The sequence below is a fragment of the Podarcis vaucheri genome (assembly GCF_965113315.1).
Source record: "Podarcis vaucheri genome assembly, chromosome: 15".
Classification (NCBI taxonomy): Eukaryota; Metazoa; Chordata; class Lepidosauria; order Squamata; family Lacertidae; genus Podarcis; species Podarcis vaucheri.
The window spans coordinates 35,958,944-35,984,035 of record NC_138753.1 but is presented as its reverse complement, the minus strand read 5'-3'; the positions used below and the strand labels follow the sequence as shown (position 1 = coordinate 35,984,035).

Genomic DNA, 25,092 nt, shown 5'->3' with positions numbered 1-25,092 from the left:
ATCTATCAGCAGAACGTTTTGCACATTTTTTGCTCTCCCCCCCCCTCGCAAAAAATTCTCTGCACAGTTATGCAAAATAGACCTGTACCTAAACAAATTTAGAGATCCAAAAGAAAAGAAGGGTCCATTCCTCGGTGGTAGAACAAATGGCAACCCCTGGCATCACCAGTTAGCAGAATCCTTTGCCTGACACCCAGGAGAGCGCGACTGCCAGCTAGCATTGGCAGTAGTGTGTGGATGTTGCTGGACAGAATAGGAAAGCCCTAGTCTGCAGTTTGCAGTATTCTTAAAATTGAATGAGGGAGACCACCTTCATGACCACCTGCAGTTTTTGCACCCATAAATATTACATTTGAATTGCCTTGGGACAACTACCCAAGGTTTTTTCCCCTTTTGTTTCTGGCTTGTTCACTCAGGTTCATCCCTCCTTGAATGTGTAAAGTGAATAGAAAGTCACTGTCCTGTGGCCAGGTCCTGATTCGCTTCTTTTATCGAAGGAAAAATGGCTGCAGGATTATCATCTCCGCTGGCTGGCTGTCAGTTCCCCATAAAACCACAGTGAAAGAGCCCGACTTGATCAGCAAAGCGTACCTTTTGCATGATTATCACCTCAGTGTTGTTGATCTAAGATATCAAACCATTATTGTGTAAACAGCCTCATTGATGTTGAGATAGTTTTTCCTGGGGGATGTTATTTCCCAGGATTCCTTTTCTGCTGTGTTCCCTGGGACTCGTGCCTTGCAGAGTGTGAAGTATTTTTAACTGTTGCTTGCTGGAGAATCTTCTGATTCTGCAAGCAAAGACTGTTTGCAGGGTGCGTGCAGACAGAGACAGTATCTGCTGCTGAAGCACGTAGCAAATGCAGGCATATATTTTTTCTCCATGTGGTTTCCTTAGTCTAAGCGTGCTTCGCTATCCAACTTTCTCATTGGAAGGCAGGCCAGCAGTGGCGTAGCGTGGGGGTGCAGGGGGGACCAGCAGCACCGGGCACAACATCTGGGGGTTAGGGTTAGGGGGCGCAAATCCACGGGTTAGGGGGCGCAAATTACATCTGGGGGTTAGGGTTAGGGGGCGCAAATCCACTTGCCTCGCCCCGGGTGCTGACACTGCAGGCCAGCATCAGTAAACCTCATGTGATCAGCTTGCTGTAGAGAAGCCCAAGGTGTTTATGTTAAGCCTGATGGTTGCAGAAAAGAAAACTAACTTTCCTTCACAGGTTCATCTTTCCTCCCTGTTCATTTAGTAGTTTGTAACATTAAGGGCTCCCAGGTGGTGATGTTGGAAATTCCGCACCCTTTTAATTCTCATTCCCTCCCTCCCTCCCTCTCTCTCTCTCTCTCTCTCTCTCTCTCTCTCTGCCTCAGCACACAGGCACACACGCACGCACACACACACAATATTTTTTCCCCTGGACAGAAGAATGATGTAATTTATTTTGTCAGTCTGAGAGAGGCATATCTCTACTGCAGCCCCATTATTGAGGGGGAGGTTGAAGAGACGTACACAGACGGACTTACTGACTGAAGTGGTTAGAGTGAGGGCTTATTTTCACTTCCTGCTATCAGAGAAGCTGTTAAAAGAAGGGAGGGGAGGAGTGATATTTTGTGTGTGCGTGTGTTTTTCCATCTGGAAAAAAGGCTTGTTTTTCTTCCCCTCGGTTTATTCAGGGCAGCTGAATTGAGCACACTTAGTTTGGTACATCAGCTTCAACCTACACAGCTCTTTGTCATGTCAGAATAGCCCTGTTGTTGCAGGAGCATGAATTGACACTGACAGTACAGACCTAGGGGTAAGAGTTGATAGCACACTTAACAGTAACTGGGCAGCTCATTGAGGAAGCTCAAAATGCAATTTATTTATCATCCTTACGACAAAGCAAAATTTCAGAATGTCGGCCTAGATGTTGAAGCGTGGCGGGGGGTGCAATAAAGCACAAACTTCCCTTCCTGCTGTGAACTTGCCATGCTCATGGCTAGTTTATTTGCATTTTCCTCTGTTTAAATCCTTGCGTGGGATCAATCTGCAGTATTCTTTCTTCTCTCCCAACCTCCTGTTCTTGCATGACATTAAATACAAACACATTGGGCGTGTTCACATGGTACACTAAACCATGATTCAGTTGTATGTGCACGAGCAATAGCAAGCATCAGTCTTGTGTTCCCTTCCTTCCCCACTCCTTTGGAGTTGCCGCAAGGAGGGAATTGAAAATTTTATTTCTGCTTTTCACTGCCTATGGTTGCTCATTTATATCCAAACCTGGACAAACTGTGATTAGCGTTAACTATGGTTTAGGGAAGCAAAACCATACATCACACTGTAGTTAATGATCCTGGCTAGTTTTCTAAACCATATTTATCACAAACCACAGTTCTCAGGACCTAATGAATAAATTAGCTGAAAGCAGAAGCAAAAGTTTCCAATCTCCTTGCAGTTCAGCGGGTGGAGGATAATGGAAGGGGAGTGCATGAACTCAGTACTCATGCATATAACACTAAACTGTGGCTTAGCATTGTGTGTGAAACAAGACATCTTATTATTCGCTGAAAAACATAGGGAGGAGCCCTCCGGGGTTAGATTGATCTACACCAGGATAACGTTTCTCACAATGGCCAGCTGGATGCTTACACACTCCACTGTTTGTCCCTCATCTGGTGTCAGACTGCCTCTGAATATGTAGGCTTTATTAAGCTGTCCTTGCCAATAGCTCTTGATAGGGCCTGTCCGCTATAAATTTGCATTTAAAGCAATGCAAGCCATTGACCACGGTCATATTTTGTGGCAGAAAACTCCATAAATTACTTATGCATTATATGAAGAATGATTTTCTTTAAAGAGCCCAGAGGGACCTAGGCAGGAACGGCGAGGGTTCAGTTAGCTTGGAGAAAAGGGGGCAGCAATAAATCATAGAGAGCTTGTGGTTCTATTTTTCACCCTCAGTCCTTTTTTATTTTATTTTAATGAGCAGCCTAGCATGAGCAGTGAGTACGCTTACTGTCCCTGAAAGCCACAGTTTGATAACTGATGTAGTCACTTCATGTTATTTTCAATCTCATTTTATTTTGTGTTCCTGCATATGAATCCATCTGCCATGCAGCAACCCAGTTTCACTGAAGGAAGGCTAATCTTTGTAATCAGAAAACAGAACTAGCTTAGCACTGTTCTTTTTATTAATATACAAACCTAAATTGATTGAACATGCTTTTATTTCAATCATTGTTGGCCCTTTGATTTGGTGTTTTTAATGCTATGTTTACCTTATATAAAGTGCAACAGAACAAAAAGAACAGGGAATGGGGTTTCCTTTGTTATTTTAACCCTATCCTGTTATCTCAGTTTCTGATTTGTTCACTGAAAGCTTGAAAGTAGAAGAAAATAGTTCTCTTGCTTACAGCACACACACACACTTCTCATTTTGGGGAGAGTATTTTGTTGGCTTGTTTCTATGCTTTCAGTAGGCGTTTGTGGGCACATTTCTGCGAGAAGCAATTGAGGTTGGAAGCCAAGTCAGTGTTGGGTTTAATTTCTGAGCTCTCTAAGGCCTGTGACATTCTCTTAACTGAAGCTTCAACATCTCATTCTACATTTTGAAAATGCACTGCCTCCTGCACAGCTACAGCACATCTTCAAATGTGCCGTACTTGTGGGTTACAACTGGAGTGATAACTATAGCTGAGCCAAAATCTCAAGTTTTAATCTTTGTTCTGCTTTTTTGAAACACAATAGGGTTTGCTTCCCTCCTCCAGATGTGCATTGTGAATGGCATTCATTTGTGAGGGGGCTAGAAAGGACTATAACTGCGTTCTCCTTCCCCCTGTGTGCCTGCTCAGCACTTAATTGCCCAGCTGAAGAAATGCTGTTACAACTATTGAGCTCTGTGTGTGTCAAATCTGCACCCTTTTTTTAATCCTTTTCACTGTCAAGGTTAATTTGTTGGAACCCTGGGCTCCTCATTTTCATAGTATACATAGTCTCAGTAGTGCACGAAAAAGTGTAAATCATAGCATAATAGCATTGTGTCCTGTTTATAACACTTTTATAAGTCCACTATTGCTGTTTGTTGATAAATGAAGCAAGGAACTTTATTTTGATTGTGAAAACCTGGCCTGCAACAACAGTGTCATGCACAGCATACAAGCAAGCTGTGCAGTCTGTCCAGTCCAGTGATCAAAATTCTTTGTGACAAGCCAATCTGATGAAAAGGCTATGTTATTTGGTCCAATACAGTTGCAGGGTTGTGCATATTCTATGCATTTACAAAAGGTTTGGTCCTTACTAGGTCAGGAGAAGAACTGTGGTCACTGGAAGGTAAAGTTGGGGTTCTGCTAAACATAAGTTGGGGTTCTGATAAACAGAACTTCCTGTGGTCAGAGTGGGGCTTCATTGCTGCTTCTTCATTCTGCATAAGTAATGGTCCTCAAATATTTTCAACTGTCTTTCTGGAAGGAACTATGCTCATGACAGTGCCAATAAAGCAAAAATCGGGTCCCAAAAGCAAAGCACATTACAGTATAATGATAAATTCTGCCCTATAGCTCGTTTTCCTTTCATCATCTTTTCCTCCTCCCATTTCCCCAGGGCTTTCTTCTAAGATTATCCTCATGACTTACGTTTTGGTTTTTTGTTAGTGCTTCTTTTAATACTACATTTTCTAAAAATAGACTAAATTGTTGCAAGATAAGCAGCTCCTTCTGACATTCCTTTGCAGGCACACACAACCCTTTTTAGTATACATATTTCTTCTAAGTTCTGGATTAGTAACCTACTTTTCCATTCCTGGCTTGCTGCACAAGGTATTCATCTCTTCTAAGACTCGATAGTCTGCTCTAGACAATTATCTCTCAAAAGTGTCCCATTTTATTTTTAGTTCTTTCCATCTTTCAAATGCAGTTGCGACACAGTTACTTACTGAAGCAGTCTCCATCTCTGTTTACTTCTTACTCTGAGAAGATGAGTCACTAAAAGTTACCTAAACAATGATAGCACATGAACATTTCAAGTGAGATCCAAACTCTGAATAAAGTCTTCAAAAACATGCAAGCATATCTATTGCAAACTCCCATGCTTTTAAGGACTTTGATTTTTAGGGGGGTGGGTAGGGTTTTTTAGTTTTCAAAATGAAGACCATATATGAGAGTCAGTTTCTTTCCTCACCACACATCACCATGTTCCCAAATATAGGACTAGGAAGACCGAATATATAGCAGTACTTTATTGCCCTTCCCTCCCTTGACAAGCGGCAAGTCACCTGCCCCACATATCTTGCTGGATTTGCCATATGACAGTCACCACTGTTCATCATGACAATTGTACACAATCATGGTACTGATCATAGAACCTCTGGACCCGATGTCTATATGAGTGAAAGAAAGCTTTGCAGGCTTTCCCCCATAATTTACACTCTGTTTTGTTTGTTGTTAACTGAAGGAATTCCACTAGGATATGTTAAAGAGTTCTTTTAATGTATAGAAATTATTTTTGTCTCGATCCCTTAGAATGATCAGGGTTACTTTAGTAAGCCTCTATACCTTGGAATAATGGTGGAAATGACAGCTTAATTATAGCTTTCCTTAACTGAGAGGGTCTTCTTAGTCCTAGTCTCTCACTATGCCACCATTGTTCTTTTTAAAACAAAACCTGTGTTGTGTTTTGTCTTTTGAAGTGGCCCTGGGTCCTTTATAGTAAAAACGAAAGGCAAGATAACAAACGATAAGAGATATTTTAAGTTACTCACTGTAAACCTCTGGGACGTGGGTGGCACTGTGGTCTAAACCACAGAGCCTAGGGCTTGCTGATCAGAAGGTCAGCATTCGAATCCCCTCGATTCGAACAGGGGTGAGCTCCTGTTGCTCGGTCCCAGCTCCTGCCCACCTAGCAGTTCAAAAGCACGTCAAACTGCAAGTAGATAAATAGGTACCGCTCTGGCGGGAAAGTAAACAGCATTTCTGTGTGCTGCTCTGGTTCGCCAGAAGCGGCTTAGTCCTGCTGGCCACATGACCCGGAAGCTGTCTGTGGACAAACGCCGGCTCCCTCGACCTATAGAGCGAGATGAGCGCTGCAACCCCAGAGTCGTCCGCAACTGGACCTAACGGTCAGGGGTACTTTTACCTTTTACTGTAAACCTCACTGTTTGTCCCGCATTGTAATTCCATTCAGGTCATCTGGAAGGAGCAACAAAGGGTGAAATTACCTTTCTAATTTTCTTATCTATTGTTTTTCCTCCCTCCAGGTTTCTGTGAACATCGGTAGTAGTTCAATTTGCGTGGCTGTGGTGGAGGGAAGTGGGCCACGTGTGCTCATGGAAGGCACCCTCACTCACAAGGTCAACACAGAGAACTCTGTCTGGAGTCTGGAACCAGGAAAGTGTATCCTCGTAAGCACAACTTCTCCTTTTCACTGTGCATGTGTGTTCTCGGTACATGTCTGCTTCCCCCTTGAAAGTCTCTGAGCTTTGGTTGCTTCTGGGTTGATTTGGGAATGCCAAGAGTTCTTCTTGAAGGCTGGAACAGAGACATTGCTTCCTTAGCTCTGCTACCAAATTAGCTGCACCAGAAGATCACTCCATCCACTTTCTATTTTGCATGTGCTGTACTGCTTTTCTTGCATGGACGTCAGTACACTGATCGGGCTCCAATCTGTTTAACTTGAGGTTTGCTGTGGCTCTAACTTTAGGCTGTATGCTTCCTTCTGCTTCTTACTTCAGCCCTTATTCTGCACTTGACCTTATTGTTAGTTCCTATCTTTACTTTCATCTCCCTTTAAAGCCCATGAAGCTCATTGGGGAACCTCAGGTGGGGATCTGTGTCTGCTACCGTGAGCTACTAGAAGAAATAGTGGGGTCAAAATACAGTAAACAATAACACAAAACCTCCTGGTTTAGTGCACAGATGGTCAGAAATAGAGGAGTATCAGAACGGATGTTTTTTGTTTGCAGTATACAGAAACGTATCTCCTTGGGCTTAGGTAAACCTTGCTATGTAAGAAGCCGCACGATCCCAAATGAGACCACTGGTCTCTCTTGTTCATCATTGTCTTACACAACTCTCTAAGATTTCATATAGGAATCTTTCCAGTCCTGTCTGGAGGTGCCATTAATTGGAACTGGGATCTTCTCCATGCAAAGCTTGGTTACAAGCTTTTCCTACAAGTTTTTTAGCCCATATTTGCAACAATTGCTCTAGGCTTGTGGCTTCCACATAAAACCTGAGTCCGTGGCAGTTTCTTATATATAAAAATGCAGCAGCATCCTTGTTGGTGTTACAGAGTAAAAACAAAGACAGATCCCTGCCCTTAGGAGCTTACAATTTAAACTTGAATACATGGAAGGCTAGAAATAAAGATGCGACACCAAACAGATGAAGAACCTCCTTTCAATTCCATGTCCTTGGGCTTAGTTTCAGGAGGTGATGAGAACCAAGGGGAGAACTAGGAGGAATTTGAAGTGGGAGAGAGATGAGGGTGCCAACAAGAAGGTGTTGTGGGAGTTCCAGACATGAAGGTGGCAAGGAAGAAAGTGCTGAGTCATTTTTGGTTCAGCCTCCCTTGGGTCTGGGATTTCTTCTAAACTCTAGTGCAGTGTCTTGTTTGTGTGCTCCTAAACACCAGAGGAGGGACGTGGGAGGCGATGTGGGTTAAACCACAGAGCCTAGGACTTGCCGATCAGAAGGTCGGCAGTTCGAATCCCCAGGACGGGGTGAGCTCCCATTGCTCAGTCCCGGCTCCTGCCCCGCTAGCAGTTCGAAAACTCGTCAAAGTGCAAGCAGATAAATAGGTACCGCCCCAGCGGGAAGGTAAACGGTGTTTCCGTGTGCTGCTCTGGTTCACCAGAAGCGGCTCAGTCATGCTGGCCACATGACCCGGAAGCTGTAGGCCGGCTCCCTCGGCCAATAAAGCGAGATGAGCGCCGCAACCCCAGAGTCGGTCACGACTGGACCTAATGGTCAGGGGCCCCTTTACCTTTACCTTTAAACATCAGAGGAGAAAATGGTGGGCTTTTTGGGGGGGAGGTGTTGCAGGTATCTACTGAAATTTTTGCAAAAGAAAAAAAATGGCATGGCTCAGCTAAGTTAAGAAATTTGGGTTTAACGAGCGATAGTTGGTGCTAATGACAGGTGCTGCAGCAATCCTGATCTGCTGCTCCAAGCTCTTTTTCTTGAAGTGATAATTAGGCAATTGCTGAGGCCTTAGCCAAGTAGCACTTAATTTCACATGATGCTCAAATGAAGGTCTTTGCCCGTTATCACATTTTTGGTGTGATGGAGGCCCAAGCATTGGTCCTTGCAGGCCTTGTCCGCCTGGTATCTCTCCAGATCCATATCTAACTTTTTCTGTTCTCAGTGTGGTTTCAGGTGACTTAGATTAGTTGCAGGTCTGCACTGACATATAAGGAACATAATTTTTATGATCATTTATTCTTGTGAACTCTCATAATTCTGCAATAGCACTATTGTGAGGCAAGTTTACTGCCTACCTTTAAAGTGTTGCGTTTCATTCCACTTTTCAGATACGGATATACAGCAGTGTGGACAGTGAATTTCTCCCTAAAGGAGATGAAAGGATTTCAAGGAGTTCAAAAACTGCAGATTAGTTTGGGGAGGGGATTTCATATAATTATATTTAGCTTGCAGCAGTGCATTGGCAAGCTATCCTCCAGTGTTCAGTGATGTCATCTATTTACTATTGGTAGCTGTTCAGGCATTCTTGTAATGTGCTGGTAGTGTTGTGTTTTGCCGCCAAGTGTGTGTCTGCCCACGCGTTTAATTTGCAAATGATACCTCTAGGATGATAGGCAGTACACAGGAGTTGGCTTCAAATTTTGATTTTTTCACTTTTCTGATTGCTTGCCGGGATTGGAAATAAGAAATGTAGTAATAAAAAAAAAACACCTTTGCGAACATATGGTGTTACCATAATATCCATGTATTTTTGTGACTCCCAAAAATGTATTTGGATACCTTATGAACTGCATCCCATGATATAAAGCAGTGGCAAAATGTCAACACGGCTGAAAACATCCTAAGACCATTGCTTGTGTGGTTTAAATCAAGTGACTAATGCTTGTTAGTTCCTTCAGGGAGCTGTTGCTAATGTCAGTAAGAATTCCAGGTCCTCTAGAGAAGCGGCATCTTTTAATGCCTTAAATCCACTCAGCCTACTGCTTTTATCTTACCCTGACTCAGCTGTCATTTGATCCAGCCCTAGGACCAGCTTAGAGGACTTACCATCTTTTGCAATGATTGGTGGTTAACTTCATCATCTTTAGGTTTGATATTGCATTATCCAAAAAGATGACTGGGAGATTTCCAGTAGGAGAAGGTGTCTGTCTCATGTGATGGGAGAGTGGACAATCCAACTGGTGTTTCTCTCTCTCTCTCTCTCTCTCTCTGGGGTTCAAGAGACTCAAGATGTTAAATTCTAGAATCCATGCTCCCAAGTAGCCTTATGGATAATCAAAATACTCACATGCCTGATTTTAATTGGATCTGCTAATTAATAAGTGTGTTGGCATTTGGACCTCTTTGTATAGAGGATGACTAGTAGGAAGCAGTGGAAAAACTCCATAAAGCTGTTGAAAATTTCTTCTCTTATTGGCTTCACAATCAGTTTAGAGTTTGGGGGCCCTAGCAACATATATCATGGAACTGGTTGTCATATATGCAGTGAGGCCTTCCTTCCCTCCTTCCTTCCTTCCTTCCTCCCCCAAAGTAGACTAGGTGTTGTTTTCTGACAGAATGAAAACCTTATTAGACAGGAAGAAAGCACTGCAGACTTAAGAGGAAATTGCATTTTCAGAATTGTTTAAAGGAAGTACTGTGCTTCAAGAACCAAGACCAAGGGAGAACAAGGAACTTCTCCAAACTTCTGGTCCTGTAAATAATAATTTTGTGTGTGACCCTTCTCCATTACGCTCGTTAGTGTGTCAAAGAGTGTGACCAAAATAGATTCACAGGAGCTTTTTTTAGCAGCCAGTGCTGGGTGTTGGGCACAACACTTTTGTTTCTCCCCTTTCCAAGCTCTCGGGAAAAACCTGCTTGGTTAGAATGTATGTGAAAAACCTCTCTCCATCTTTTTAAAAAATATATATATAAATGTTTTATTCAGTCTTATTCAGTCTATTATTCTGTTGACCTAACAGAACTATACCAATGACAAAGAGCATCACAGCATATTGGTCATCGCAACCTCCTACAAGAATAAAAGTTATAAATGTCCCAATGGCTCATTTCAATAAACCACTCAACAGGTACAAATAGACTGAGCCCACCCGATGCTACAATGGCAGCACCATCTCACTTTGGGGGGAGTAACCCCAATATTAACTATAGTGTTGAAAATTTAAATGCTGCCTGATAACAGCTGAGTAAAAAATTGATTTAGGAAAAATTTAATTTGAAAACTTTCCAAATGTTCGTGCATAATATGCCACGTTTATTGTCCTCTTTTGGAAATTATCTAAAGAATACATCCTGTGCACTATATATATATTTTTCCTTTGAGAGGAGTGATTTGACAAGATTATTATGGGCAACATCTTTTGAATAAAAACCTTATGCAAGTTCATAGTATTTATAGAAGTGCATGATTTGAGAGAAGATCTGTGAGGAAGTGAGGTTGCTATCCAGATTACTTTTTCAGAATTCAAACCCATGTTATCAGAAGAATGTGCTCTAGGCTCAGTCTCTTCCCTCTCCCCTTGAGTATTCCCAATTGACCTACTCCCCTTCTCTTTAGCGTAAACTAGTCCTAATTTGCGGATGATATATAGCTTTCCAGTTTATATATAATGGCAAACTGTAGTATGCACTTCAGAAGAAAAAAAATCTCAAAGATTGCAGCAGGGCAGGGTAATCTCATGATTAAGTCAGAATTAAATTACTCATTGCTAGGTGTAAACTGATTTTAGGATGCAGAGGCTGCTGGGACAAAGGAACAATGGCTGTTCCCACATATTTTGAAAAATACAAAACCTAGCAGTTACTTTGATCTGTCTCTAGTACAATTGAGAACACACAGATCTCTGGTGAGGCAGATTGCTGACGTACAGAGAAGGCTGATAGCCTTCATATTAGAAAACCCGGAGATTAATTTTCAGTGGTGTTCTAAATGCCAAATTGGATAATGCTATATAGTGGCTGGAGGGCATGCAAATTCTGAAAGTTAGGTTTTATCTTCAGGTGATCGAAAATAACTTCTCAGTTTTAAGATCCCACTTCTAGATGACTGAAAGATGAAGTTGCTTAATTGAATTGGAACACACAAGAGGAGGAGAGGGGGGAGCATGCAAGCATAAGGCATGTTCACATAGTGCCAAACCACGGTTTGTACCGAGCCATCTTGTGCTACAGATGGGATGGTACGTTATTTGGTTGGAATGGTGACAGCACAACCCTAACTTTTTCACAATGCCGCATTGCCAACTTTTGTTTTCAACCATCCTCCTAACATTATTAGTGGTTCAGCTATTGAACATTTTCAAGTGCTCTGTTTTATGTGCGTTTTGGAACTGTTGTAAAATTTCAAGAGAAAGTAAAATCGCCTAGGGCTCCTTCAAATTACAATTAGACTCTAGGTGCGGAATTGACCTGTAAACATGCGGGCAGGAAGGGTATAAATTCATGGAGATGCAAAGGTCAAACGTGTTGTGGCAGTAACCCTTGCTTGAGTTGGACATGGTTTCCTTTATTGCATGGATTCTGGGTTTTGGAAAATAATTGCCTATGTCATTGAAATCAGTGGAAGGGTCTTCAACCCCTTTTAAAGCATTCTGAGCCAGTGTCATCACTACATTGTGTACTATTCTGAGCCAGTGTGAATTCCAAAAATGAGTTCGACTTTGTGTATGTCCTGAATCTCCTACCAATCTGTTTCATTGGGTTTCAAGTGTTGTGAGAGAGAAAGAGAGGTATAAAAGCTTCTCCCAACCCACTTTCTCCATACTATGTATAATTTCATAAACCTCGATCGTGTCCCCCGAAGGCGCTCCAAACTGTTGCTCATTTTGGTCTTCTTTTCCCGGCACTTCCAGTGGTGGCTTTCCTGTGGCCCTCCAGATTCTGCTGGGCTACAGCTTTTGTAGTCCTTAACCGTTGTCCATGCTGCGTGGTCCAGCAACAGCTGGAGGGCTACAGCTAAATCGCCCCATCTCTACAATTCTTTCAATCTGAAAGAGTATCAATCTGAACAAATAATATTACAAATGCATGCATATCCGGAAAGACATTGCAATCCTCACCATTCTATGGAGTTCCTGAAGATCTTTAAGGAGAGGTGTATGTTGCAGGTTAGAACCACAGCAATCTCAAAAACGATAGCAATTTTGGGAAGTATTTTATCGTATGTTTGGGGGTTCCTCTGAGGAAAGCAACAATTTCCCCTTGGAACGCCCTCCTTTTTGCAGCTTCAGTTCCCAAGGCAAAGAGTCCTCCCACAAGCTTCCTCAGATGGACCTTTTCACTCCCAGCGCCTTATGCAAACTTTTCTTAGAAATACCATGCTGGCGTGATTGCTTTACCGCAGATGAAGCTCTCTTCGTCTGGGCTGTTGTGGTGCATCCTGTCTCTCCACACCCCGCCGACAAACAAGTTGTTTAAGTGAATATGTGACTCGCCTCTTCGTTTCACCTTCTCCTTGCAGCATATGGAATTTATGACCTTTTTTGCTTCTCTCCCCGGCAGCCTCGCAAAGAGCAGCTTTCTCTTCCTGCCAGACTGTCTCTCCGAAGCTACTTTTTCTTTGTTGTCATGGAACAGATTCTTGCATCTCCAAGTGCACCCAGGCCATGCAGCCCCGTCAAGCTGGGGTGGCAGCTAAAAGTGTAACCCGTTTCAGCCTTGTTCCCGCCCACTCCTGTGTACTTCGGAAGAAACTTGCAGGGCTTTGGTGCAATAGCTTTCTTTTTCTTTTGCAAAGTGCCTCTCTTGGTTGGTGCAAAGCACTGCACCACCAAGAGTTAGCCGAGATTATATGAATTTCCCAGTCAGTGTACTTCAGGGACCACTCTGCTGGATCCTGCCCCAAAGGTTGCCTAATCTAACCAGATTCCTTCTCCTCTCCGGACAATAGTAGCATGCACATCAGGAAAGCATCTGATACCCAGCATGGATACTTCCCCTGAATGTGGAGGTTCTATTAGCTGCCATATCTGTCAATTGTCCTTTATGGAAAGACCATGGATCCCACAAGCCATGTGTTATGAGACGAATTGCTTTCACCTTCTGCAAATTATCTTTACTGGGTGCTCCCTAGTAGTATGAGACAAGGAGAAGTTACTTTCCACACAGCTCATATAGTGTGTGTGTGTGTGTGTATGTACGTGTGTGTGTGTGTGTGTGTGTGTGTGTGTCTCACTCACAGGATCATCACCTTGTTGTGGTGAGTGGGCTTGCATGTTCCTATGACCCCTGTGAGCAAAGCCATCGGGAGTCTCACACTCCCAGCAGATCACCCAAGGCAGTAAGGTCAAAGGGGAGGAGCTAGACAAAGAATGATCCAAGAAGTCCTCAATGACAGAACAGGTGGAAGATAACAAGCAGTATGTTACAAGGCTTTGAAGGCGGATGAAGTCTGCAGCAGATAAGAATCTACCGGTTGCCGTGATACTCATCCCATTGGAATAGAGCCTTACTGTGAAGACTGTGCGTTGGTCAGTGTGCACTGATCTACACTCATAAAACAAATTCACGCACAGGTGTCTTCCAAAAACCTATCCCAAACCCAAAACCGTGTTCTTGGAAGATAATCTTACTCGGCTACGAGTGGAAGAAGAAGAAGAAAGGGGGGGGGAGTGTAGAAACATCTTATGCCAACCTTGATCTTACCCCCACCCCACCCCCCAAACTAAATTAAATAGCACCAAAGGCTTTAACTTTTCTTCATAGAGAAGGGGATGCATCCCAATAGATTTTGGTTTAGTTGCTTTTTCCTGTACCTTTTTCCAGCTCTGTGATATTGGCCCAGATAGGAGGAGGATTATGTTACTGACTGAAGCCAAAAGCCAATTGGCTGTATCCACGCGTAGTTCAATAATAGCTGAAAAGCTTGGCCTCTTGCCACCATAACTTATGGCTATATATTATCTCTGCAAATTAATCAGGCCCTTGAATTTTTAGGCTATACAAAACTGGGCATGATGTCACTCGTAGCCAATCAAAGTGCTTGGATTGTGTCTCTGGAAGGGAGGATTAGCGATACCAATTCGGATGGGGTGCTTCCTGTCATGTTGCGTATGGTGGGTACATCGAGATAGTCCTGTGAGAGATTTTACATGCTTTGTGCTTTGTTTAGCGCTGAAATTGAAGCCGACTTGCTGGCACACAGGCGTCACTCTAGAGATGGTGATGCCTTCTCTTGCCAACCTGCCTTGCTGTTGCCCCATTGGCTATATGGATCAGATGAGGCAATAACTCAGGTGTTGAAACCACCCCAAAGCTGTGCTTGCAGAGTAATTTGGTGAAATAAAATGAAATAAAATACACCCCCCCTTAAGGGCATAGGAGGATAGCACTGTCCGCTTGGTGCGCTAAAAATGTCCTTTTGAGCACGTTTTCTCGCAGGCATGATATGCATTATATTATGATTCTATTACGATTCAGCTGAGATTCCTGCACTGCAGAGGATGTTGCTTGGAGAATGCTTTTCAGCCCCATGGAACCTCCAATGTGGGGTTCCACAGGGCTCAATTCTATCCCCCATGTTGTTTAACATCTACATGAAACCACTGAGTGGAGTTATCTGGAGGTTTGGAGGGCATTGTCAGCAGTATGCTGATGACGGTTAGCTCTATTTCTCCTTTACATCTGCAGGTGAGGCGGTGGAAGTGCTGGACCAGTGGTGTCTTGCCTCAATAACGAACTGGATGAGAGCCAACAACTGAATCTCAATCCTGATAAGACAGAGGCACTGTTAGTGGGTGGTTCCTCAGACCAGACGGCTGGGAGGTCGCCTGCTCTTGGTGGGGCTATGCTGCCCCTGAAGGAGCAGGTTCATAGTTTGGGGGTCTTCCTGGATCCTTTGCTGTCACTTGAGGCCAGGTGGCCTCAGTGGCCCAAAGTACCTTCCATCAGCTTCGGATGGTGGCCCAGCTACGCCCCTATCTGGACAGGGATAGACTAACTATTGTTGTCTATACTCTGGTAACCTCAAGGTTAGATTACTGCAATGCGTTAAACATAGGGCTGCCTCTGAAGATGGTTCAGAAACTTCAGCTGGAGCAGAATTCAGCAAGCAGGTTGCTCACCGGAGCAAGACGGTTTGAGCATATGACGCCAATTCTGGTGCAACTGCACTGGCAACCAATTAGTTTCCGGGCCCAATTCAGAGTGATGGTTTTGACCTATAAAGCCTTAAATGCCTCAGGACCACAATACCTCAAGAGCTGCCTCTTCCCATATGACCCTGAGATCATCTTCTGAGGCCCTTATTTGTGTGCTTCCTCCTCAAGAGGTCCAGAGGGTGGCAACATGAGAACGGGCCTTCTCTGCAGTGGCTCCCCGTCTGTGGAATGCTCTCCCCAGGGAAGTTCACCTGGCGCCTTCGTTGTACACCTTTACGAACCAGGCAAAAATGTTCCTTTTTAACCAGGCCTTTACCTGACCTGATCTACATCCTATATCCTTTTTAAAATGCTGGCTTTTTAGGGGGGGGGTGTTACTGGATTGTTGTTATATTTTGATTTTATGTATGTGATCCTTTATGTGAGACCTTTGGGTATAGGGCAGTATAGAAATGAAATAAAATAAAATACCCTCAGGGTGCCTTCCAACTCTGCAATTCTATGATTCATTCATTCCCTTGGAAATTCTGGATGTTCAGTACTAGCACAGTAACACACATGATGTCTATTGAAGTAAGGAATACTGCGATCCATTATAAAATGCGATAGAGGCACCATGTAATTCCGCTACCGATTCTCATGCCCACTCAGCCTTGTATTTAACAGCTTGCCTAGTAGCCAGAAGTGACCAGGAATTCCATACAGGCAAGTGGGTGGGTGGTAGAGGAGGGATTGATCTGCCAGCCCACTTGGTTGCCATGCTAACCGTAGAAGATGGTATTCCTGTTCCTCTGTGACGAGTGCAGAAGCACAGCAGACTGGCAGAGGGAGAAATGGCTTGCTCTGTTACTCCTCTGCCAGTCCGCTTGATAGAAGGCATTTTTAAATTAGCTAGTGTTTCTGTGCTGGCTTCTCCCCTTTTGCTGTGAACCTTACAGCCTAGTGCAATTTTTTGCAGGCTAGTAACTTTACCGAGCTTATACAAAGTGATGCGTAACAAGCGATGTAGGGTATGGTAATGAACTCTGTCCAAAGGCTCCAGTCTTGCGTTCTCTTAATCTGTGCGTAAAACTCACTGAATACGACCGATCATACTTCAAAGTATACATCCTTAGGATTTCACGGCACACGTCTACAACAGTTAAAACTGGAGTATGCGGAATAATTTTGAACACTTCCTCTGGCTTTCACAACGGAGCTCTTCAGTGATCACGGAGTAGTCTAATAAGCGCTAATAAAGCAGCGTAAATTTTTAACTATTATTACTCACCTTTATCCATATAAAACAGACTGTTTCTCAGCTGAGGCCCTTTGGGAAGAAATGGAATAATCTTGGTGTCACATTTGTTAGAAATGGTTGTGATAGTTTAAGCAGGGAGGAGGTCAACGTACAAAGTTTTTGGGAAATTGGTTTCCAAATGTGTGATAAATGTATCCTATTCTGGCAAAAGATGAATGATGATAATATAAGTTATTTCTTCTAGATCCTTGTTAGAATGGCAGGTGCAGCTGAATTCTGTTCTGGCACAGGGATTTGTGTCCCTGCATTTGGAGTTTTCCTCAGAACTCCGGTTATTCTTTTGGTCTGTTCCTTTAAGATCTCTAAGTAACGTAGCCATGACTCTCAGGACAGATAGCTCAGTTGGTAGAGCATGAGACTCAAAGGGTGAGATCTCAGGGTTGGGGGGTTCGAGCCCTACATTGGGCAAAAGTTTCCTGTATTGCAGAGGGTTGGGCTGGATGACCCCTGTGTTCCTTCCAAATCTACAATTCTATGATTCTGTGACATATTTCTCTAGACCAGGTCCGGCTGCTGCTGATTGTCTAGCTCTGAACTACCGCTGCTTCTGTTTTGTTCCAGATTAACCTGAGCAAAGTAGGTGAATACTGGTGGAATGCCATCTTGGAAGGAGAAGAGCGGATTGACATTGGTAAAATCAATAAAGAACGTTCAATGGCTACGGTGGATGAAGAAGAGCATGCTGTGCTGGACAGGCTATCCTTTGACTACCACCAAAAGCTGCAGGGAAAGCCACAGAGCCATGAGATGGTATGCTTCTTAATTAGGAAATTGTTTGATTTGCTGACCATGCAGTTCTTTGCTTCTCTTAATGTGCTGCATGCAGTAGGTAGACTGTTTGGATCATTGTGGTGCTTTGGTTTCTGCCATAGCTCAGGCTTCAAATCACAATGGGTAACTTTGCATAGTCCTTCAAGAAGAGGACAGTTCCCCCAGTTCCGTTGTAGGCTGTCTAAGGTAACATGGGGCTCCTCCCACAGCTTGAGGGGAAAGAATAAAAAACACAATGCCAAATTCTACTTGTGTGAGATGGTTCCTGGGAATTTCTGTGACCCAGTTCCAGAAAATCTTCCTTTATGGCAGATACAATACAGGAGCAAATATCCTAAGTAGGACTTGTATGTGGTAAGCAAAATCAATTTTGTAAATACCCACTTGCCTGATTTCTGCTTCTTTTTACTAGGGGAGTTCCAGTTAAGAACATCATCTGGGTGACTGTTTTAATAATAATAATAATAATAATAATAATAATAATAATTTATTATTTGTACCCCGCCCATCTGGCTGGGTTTCCCCAGCCACTCTGGGCGGCTTCCACAGAAACCAAAAAAACATTAAAATATCATACATTAAAAGCTTCCCTGAATAGGGCCGCCTTAAGATGTTTTCTGAATGTCAGGTAGTTTTCCATCACCTTGACATCTGATGGGAGGGCATTCCACAGGGCGGGCGCCACCACCGAAAAGGCCCTCTGCCTGGTTCCCTGTAGCTTCGCTTCTCGCAATGAGGGAACCGCCAGAAGGCCCTCGGCGCTGGACCTCAGTGTCCGGGCAGAACGATGGGGGTGGAGACGCTCCTTCAGGTATACTGGGCCGAAGCCGTTTAGGGCTTTAAAGGTCAACACCAACACTTTGAATTGTGCTCGGAAACGTACTGGGAGCCAATGTAGGTCTTTCAAGACCGGTGTTATGTGGTCTCGGCGGCCGCCCCCAGTCACCAGTCTAGCTGCCGCATTCTGGATTAGTTGTAGTTTCCGAGTCACCTTCAAAGGTAGCCCCACGTAGAGCGCATTGCAGTAGTCCAAGCGGGAGATAACTAGAGCATGCACCACTCTGGCCAGACAGTCAGCGGGCAGGTAGGGTCTCAGCCTGCGTACCAGGTGGAGTTGGTAGACAGCTGCCCTGGATACAGAATTGACCTGTGCCTCCATGGACAGCTGTGAGTCCAAAATGACTCCCAGGCTACGCACCTGGTCCTTCAGGGGCACAGTTACCCCATTCAGGACCAGGGAGTCCTCCACACCAGCCCGCCCCCTGTCCCCCAAAAACAGTACTTCTGTCTTGTCAGGATTCAACTTCAATCCATTAGCCGCCATCCATCCTCCAACCGCCTCCAGGCACTCACACAGGACCTTCACCGCCTTCACTGGTTCTGATTTGAAAGAAAGGTAGAGCTGGGTATCATCTGCATATTGATGGACACCCAGTCCAAACCCCCTGATGATCTCTCCCAGCGGCTTCATATAGATGTTAAAAAGCATGGGGGAGAGGACGGAACCCTGAGGCACCCCACAAGTGAGGGCCCAAGGGTCTGAACACTCATCCCCCACCACCACTTTCTGAACACGGCCCAGGAGAAAGGAGCGAAACCACTGTATAACAGTGCCCCCAGCTCCCAACCCCTCTAGACGGTCCAGAAGGATGTTATGGTCGATTGTATCAAAGGCCACTGAGAGATCCAGCAGAACTAGGAAACAACTCTCACCTTTGTCCCTAGCTCGCCGGAGATCATCAACCAGTGCGACCAAGGCAGTTTCAGTCCCATGATGAGGCCTGAACCCTGATTGGAAGGGATCCAAATGGTCCGCATCCTCCAGGCGTGCCTGGAGTTGTTCAGCAACCACACGCTCAATCACCTTGCCCAAGAATGGAAGATTTGAGACTGGGCGATAGTTGGCCATACTGGCCGGGTCTAAAGATGGTTTTTTAAGAAGCGGTTTAATGACCGCCTCTTTCAGCGGATCTGGGAATGTTCCCTCACAGAGGGAAGCATTCACCACCCCGCAGAGCCCATCGCCCAGCCCTTCCCGGCTAGCTTTTATAAGCCAGGATGGGCAAGGATCAAGGAGACAGGTGGTTGGTTTCACTCGTCCAAGCAGCCTGTCCACATCCTCGGGGGTAACGGATTGAAATTGATTCCATGCAACTTGACCAGACAGGGCTCTAGCACTCTCCCGCCCCAGACGTTCCGAGTTTTAACAAAATTATCTTTTCTAGGCTCATTTGCAAACCTGATTTTAATGCCACTGTTTTCAGTGCTCAAAATGGCATCTAGGTGTACAACATTTAATGTATAACCTTTCTCTGAGAGATTTGCCAGATGCATCTGTGTCTCTGGTGTGTTATGGCATTAGCCAAATGATTATTGCTGTAATCTTCCGAGTGCAGGGCTAATGGCAGTAAAACTCCACTTTCCGCTCTTTGGTTGTGAGCAATATGGAAAGCATCCAGATCGGCGCAAAAGCAGCTCTGTGTTTTTACTCCTTTGATTTGTCATCTGTATGATAATACCAGAGTGTACCAAATGTCACTCCTAAATGCTGTGCTCTAAACAGGTCATTCGATCTCAGCATGACTTGGAATGTGGAAGGCAGCCTGAGAATATATGGGTAAAAATTGTAGGGAACAACCTTACCGTGGGTGTCTGCTGAGGACCTGGATGATACCTTTCTAGAGCAGATTACCAAACATTCAAAAAGAAGAGATATAGTAGTCATAGGAGACTTCAACTACCCCAATAGCTTTGGCATTTCAATTGATGTCGTCACGTATGATGTTCTGTGGTTGAGATTCCTGCCTTGCAGGGGGTTGGACTAGATGACCCTCGGAGTCCCTTTCAACTCCACAGTTCTATAATTCTATGTTTCTATTATTTATTTTGCTTTATATTTGTACATGCAAAAAGATACACTGTTGTATTTATAAGATTACTTATAACCTTCTTTTCAGTTCGGTGAATTCAAAAAATTGGACTCAGAGATATTATAATATCAGATCATGTGCATTAAAGCACATAATATCAAATAATGTGCATTAAAAATACAGACTAAATCAGCTGTGTTATTTTAACAGCAAAGAGAATAATTCCAGCCAAACTTGACTCTCATCACACTTGAAATGTAAAAGCCTGCTGAAAAAGAAAGTTTTAATAGTCCCTCTAAATGAGCTAGGCTATTGAGTCTTGTGAATATCCAACGAATATTAATTCCATAAATGCAGAATGACAATGGGGAATGCTATATTAATTGTCAATATTGATCTATTGTCCAAGGAGGCACCATTTGCAGCAATCATCCATTATGCTAAACTCAGTGATTAGGGAGGTCTTTGCAAGAATAGGGTCTTCCCAATACACATATGTATGTTGTTGCATAATGAGCTATTCGTTGTTGTTGATTATGATATTTTTATTATTCTTCACTACTTAAGAAGCATCTCAGTGTGATCTCACAATCTAGAGTGAGCATCCAAAGCCTTATCCATGTTTGTATGCTTAAATTGGCATACTATTTTCTGTGCCCTCTGTTTCATGAGGCTCAAGGCAGCTTGCAGCAAATATAAAATACAAAATGTCATAACATCAAAATGTCCAGCATCAAACAATTTGAAAATAAAAATTCGATAAAAATTTCCACTAAAACCTTCAGCATATTTCTGTCTTGAGGATTTACTGAGAAGAAACAGTTCCACAAATCACAAAATCTGTCTTAAGTTGGAAAACAATGTCTGGCTTTTAAAACTGTCACTCCTTCCCCTAAGACTCCCCGTCTGAGTTTTAAGTTCTGTAAGGATGTTGGGATGTGATGGGAAATCATGCCTGGAATCTGTCAGAAGAGTGCTTCTAATTTGTCCACGTTCATTTCTGGAATCGTAAAATTTTCAACTAAAAACAGAAAAGGAAGCCCCCAGCAGAGAACTTGCCCACAAAAAGTTATTGAAATGTGCTTTTGCCTTTCTTATTTGGAGGTAGGCAGAAAATAGATTGGGACCCACTGCAGTCTGGATCAGCAAGGGTTTCTGACTCTGAATGGCAAATAAAATTGTATTTTTAAAAGGCCTCAGTGTTCATTGCCTGTAAAATGAGTATTAATTGGTTGTCTTTGAAATGGGCTTTGTTACAGCTCTGTTGGCCAATTTAAGATTTCTGCATTAACATTTCTGATCTGTTGTAACTCTGGTGTAGATTTGTACTCTCATATATGCAGGCTATTTCATTGTATGGCTCATGGGGTGCGGTATGTTGCTGTTTCCGAAGCAAGTTAGTGTTCCAAATCTGGTACTTCTCTCTGCTCCTATTTTTGCACCTCTTTCTGGTTGGTGACCCTCAGAATTCTATGGGGGGGGGGAATATTGTAAGCCTGAACTCTGCCAACCTTGGTGTAGCATGGTTCATTCTTCAGTAAGTCTGTGTTGCTTATAAGGAATCTGTCTAATAATAACAATTAAAAAAGAATAATAATTAAATAATTATGTTTATCCCGCCCTCCCTGGCCAAAGCTGGGCTCAGAGCGGCTAACATCATATAAATCAGACAATTTGCATAATACAATCTACACTATGCAAATAAAGTAACATTCAACTGTCATTAAAATAATATGGAATATTAAATATGGCAAATCAAAATGGAGGATTTTGCAACACTGAACAAGATATCTTTGATTTCTACTGAGCGCGACTGTTGGTCAGTCTCTAGCTTACTGACTGGCGTTGGGTCTCCAGAGGTTCAGGCAGATGTCTCTCTCCATCCCTACCTGTAGGTGTTGGGGATTGAAGATGGCACCTTCTGCATGCAAAGCAAATGCTCTTCCACAAATATTTTCAAAAAAAGTTTATAATATTTCTAAAGCATTTTTAGGATTTAAGATTTTGTTGTTCAATGGCTTGATAGACATTATCAACAGGTTACCAACAGTTTTGGAGCTAAATAAATAAATAAATTTTATTTATGCCCCGCCCTCCCCAGCCAAGACCAGGCTCAGGGCGGCTAACAGCCAATAATAAAAACAAGCTGATTAAAATACAATTTGAAAAAAGATTAAAATACAATATTAAAACATTAGGATGCAGCCTCTTCACAGGAGGAGAAAGGAAAAAGAAAGAGGAGGAGAGGATCAAACTGATTCTAAGCCAAAGGGCAGGTGGAACAACTCTGTCTTACAGGCCCTGCGGAAAGAAATCAGATCCCGCAGGGCCCTGGTCTCATGAGACAGAGTGTTCCACCAGGCCGGAGCCAGTGTTGAAAAGGCCCTGGCTCTGGTTGAAGCTAATCTAACTTCCTTAGGGACCGGGACCTCTAGGGTGTTGCTATTTATGGACCTTGAGGCTCTCCGTGGGGCATACCGGGAGAGGCGGTCCCGTAGGTACGAGGGTCCTAGGCCATGAAGGGCTTTAAAGGTCAAAACCAGCACCTTAAATCTGACCCTGTACTCCTCCGGGAGCCAGTGCAGCTTGAAAAGCACTGGGTGAATATGCTCCCATGGCAGAGACCCCGTGAGGAGCTTCGCTGCAGTATTCTGCACCCGCTGGAGTTTCTGGGACAGCTTCAAGGGCAGCCCCGCGTAGAGCGAATTACAGTAGTCAAGCCTGGAGGTGACCGTCGCATGGATCACTGTGGCCAGGTCAGGGCGGGAAAGGTAAGGGACCAACTGCTTGATTCGGCGAAGGTGGAAAAATGTTGCCTTGGCTGTTGCTGTAACCTGTGCCTCTATGGAAAGGGAGGCGTCAAGGATTACACCCAAACTCTTAACGGAAGGCAATGGCACTAATTGGGCCCCCGCAAGAGAAGGGAGTTGGTCCCTCATCACCATACCATCCTGACCCAGCCAGAGGACCTCTGTCTTCGAAGGATTTAGTTTCAATTTAGTTTCAAATGGGTTAACTGTCATTTTGAACTATGAAATTAGATAGATTTAGAACAGGGGTCTGCAACCTGTGGCTCCGGAGCCGCACGTGGCTCTTTTACAGCTTTGCCGCGGCTCCGGGGCGGATACTAGCGAGGGGAGGAGGCGCATTGTGCGCCCCGACACTCCCCACTGTGGCGGGCGCTGTACTGGCTGTGACGTCGCATGGGGGTGGTGCGTGCGTTAGTCACGCACCGTCCCAACGTCACCTTCCCGCCTGCTGTCAGATCAGAGGGCAGCGGCGCGCATGCTTTAAATGTCACAATGGTTTTGTGGCTCCCAGGTTTTGTTTTTTCTTCGGGAACGGGTCCAAGTGGCTCTTTTTGTCTTAAAGGTTGCAGACCCCTGATTTAGAACATACTGTATTGGCCTGAATATAAGCCGCAGACCGAATATAAGCTGAACCTTTAAAATTGATTGGGGGGCGTGGCGTTGCATACTGTAAGGTCGCTAATATAAGCTGCACTTTAACTTTTCACAGTTGGAATTGGGGGGGGGTGAGGCTTCTATTCAGGCCAATACGGTAAATGCCAAGGCTTTTATCTGTGTAGATATCTCTTTGGCTTTTTCCCTGGAACACCTGAGCAAAAGGATTCCTAGCACAGTTGTGTGGTGGCAATCAAAGATTACTTAATGGTGGAACACCAGAGTTAGCCTGCAGGTACAGAACCGAGAAGAAAATAAATTAAAACAGAAATAAAATATTTAAGGGATTTTAAGTAAGCAGAAGCCCAGTTTCCCCAAGCTTATATCCCTGTTCCTGTTTGGAATCTTGGCTATGCTGCGACATGGGCCTCTGACCCATCTGCAGAGCAAGGAACCATCTCTCCTGCCTTTGCTAACAAATGGTGCTGCAATGAAATTTAAGGAAGAGCAGCTGGCAGCTATACCGTGCCATTCTTGGTTTCACTGAACAATTTGATAATACTGTACCTGGCTGCGGTCAGTGGACTGTATTCAGCTGATCCATTGACCGGCAAGTCAGGATTAATCAAGTTGGTGGGTTTCTGTATATTGCATGACCGTAACATGACTCTTGTCTTAATTTCAGAAAGTCCACGAGATGCTCAAGAAGGGCTGGGATTCTGAAGGCTCCCCGTTCCGAGGCCAGAAGTTTGATCCCTCCATGTTCAACATCTCTCCTGGGGCAGTGCACTTTTGATGATGGCACCGAGGATGGGAGAATTGCCTACCCGCCGGGGAGAGTAGGATGAAACTGATGCCACTGCCACACTCCTCCCCTCCTGCCAGCGATGTCAATCAGCCCCTTTGTCCCTGCCTTGTTACCTGGGCTTGTTTGCAAAACGACAAAGGACTTCAAAATAGCCAGAATGTGGGTTTGCTTTTGGGGAGGGGGGAGAGGGGAGTGCAATGTTGAGCGAGTCCTTCCCTCCAGCACCAGGTTGGTGCATTTAATATGTATGTGGGGGAAGCCTAGCAAAAAAGCAGCCTTACGTACTGTGTCACCACGGCAACCAGCAGCTGCTGGTAGCATTTCCTCTCCTCTCTTGTTAATGGATTGCTTTGGGGAGGGGGGTTGATTGAAGGCAGTATTTCCCCCCCCAAAAAAAACCCTCTTTTTCAGAAATACATGCAGTTTGGCCAAATGATGGCGAGATTCTCTCCTGTTTCTTTGAAGCTGTCTTCTGTCCCTGGTTCCATCTTTCAGGAAACCCAATCTCCTAATGGCACCAGGCAGCAATCTGCAATCAGTGTCATTTTAGCAGCATCTTAATTGCTAGGCTTGGTCCTTGAGGCCCTGGCAGTGGGAGGTAAATGTTGCAGGCTCAGACTAATAGCTGAAAAGGAGCCAGAACAGAAGGTGACACTTGATAGCTGTATCTT

General features: G+C 44.1%; 1 protein-coding gene across 1 annotated transcript in view; it reads left to right on the top strand.

Annotated features, from left to right (window-relative positions):
- Positions 1–24,857, top strand: part of NUDCD3 (NudC domain containing 3) — a 52,481-nt gene extending 27,624 nt beyond the window's left edge. The window contains exons 4-6 of the mRNA XM_082200630.1: positions 6,227–6,370; positions 17,130–17,318; positions 24,299–24,857. Coding sequence (XP_082056756.1) covers positions 6,227–6,370; positions 17,130–17,318; positions 24,299–24,409 — 444 coding nt within the window. The 3' untranslated portion in view covers positions 24,410–24,857. The remainder of the gene's footprint in view (positions 1–6,226; positions 6,371–17,129; positions 17,319–24,298) is intronic.
- The last annotated feature ends 235 nt before the right edge of the window (positions 24,858–25,092 follow it).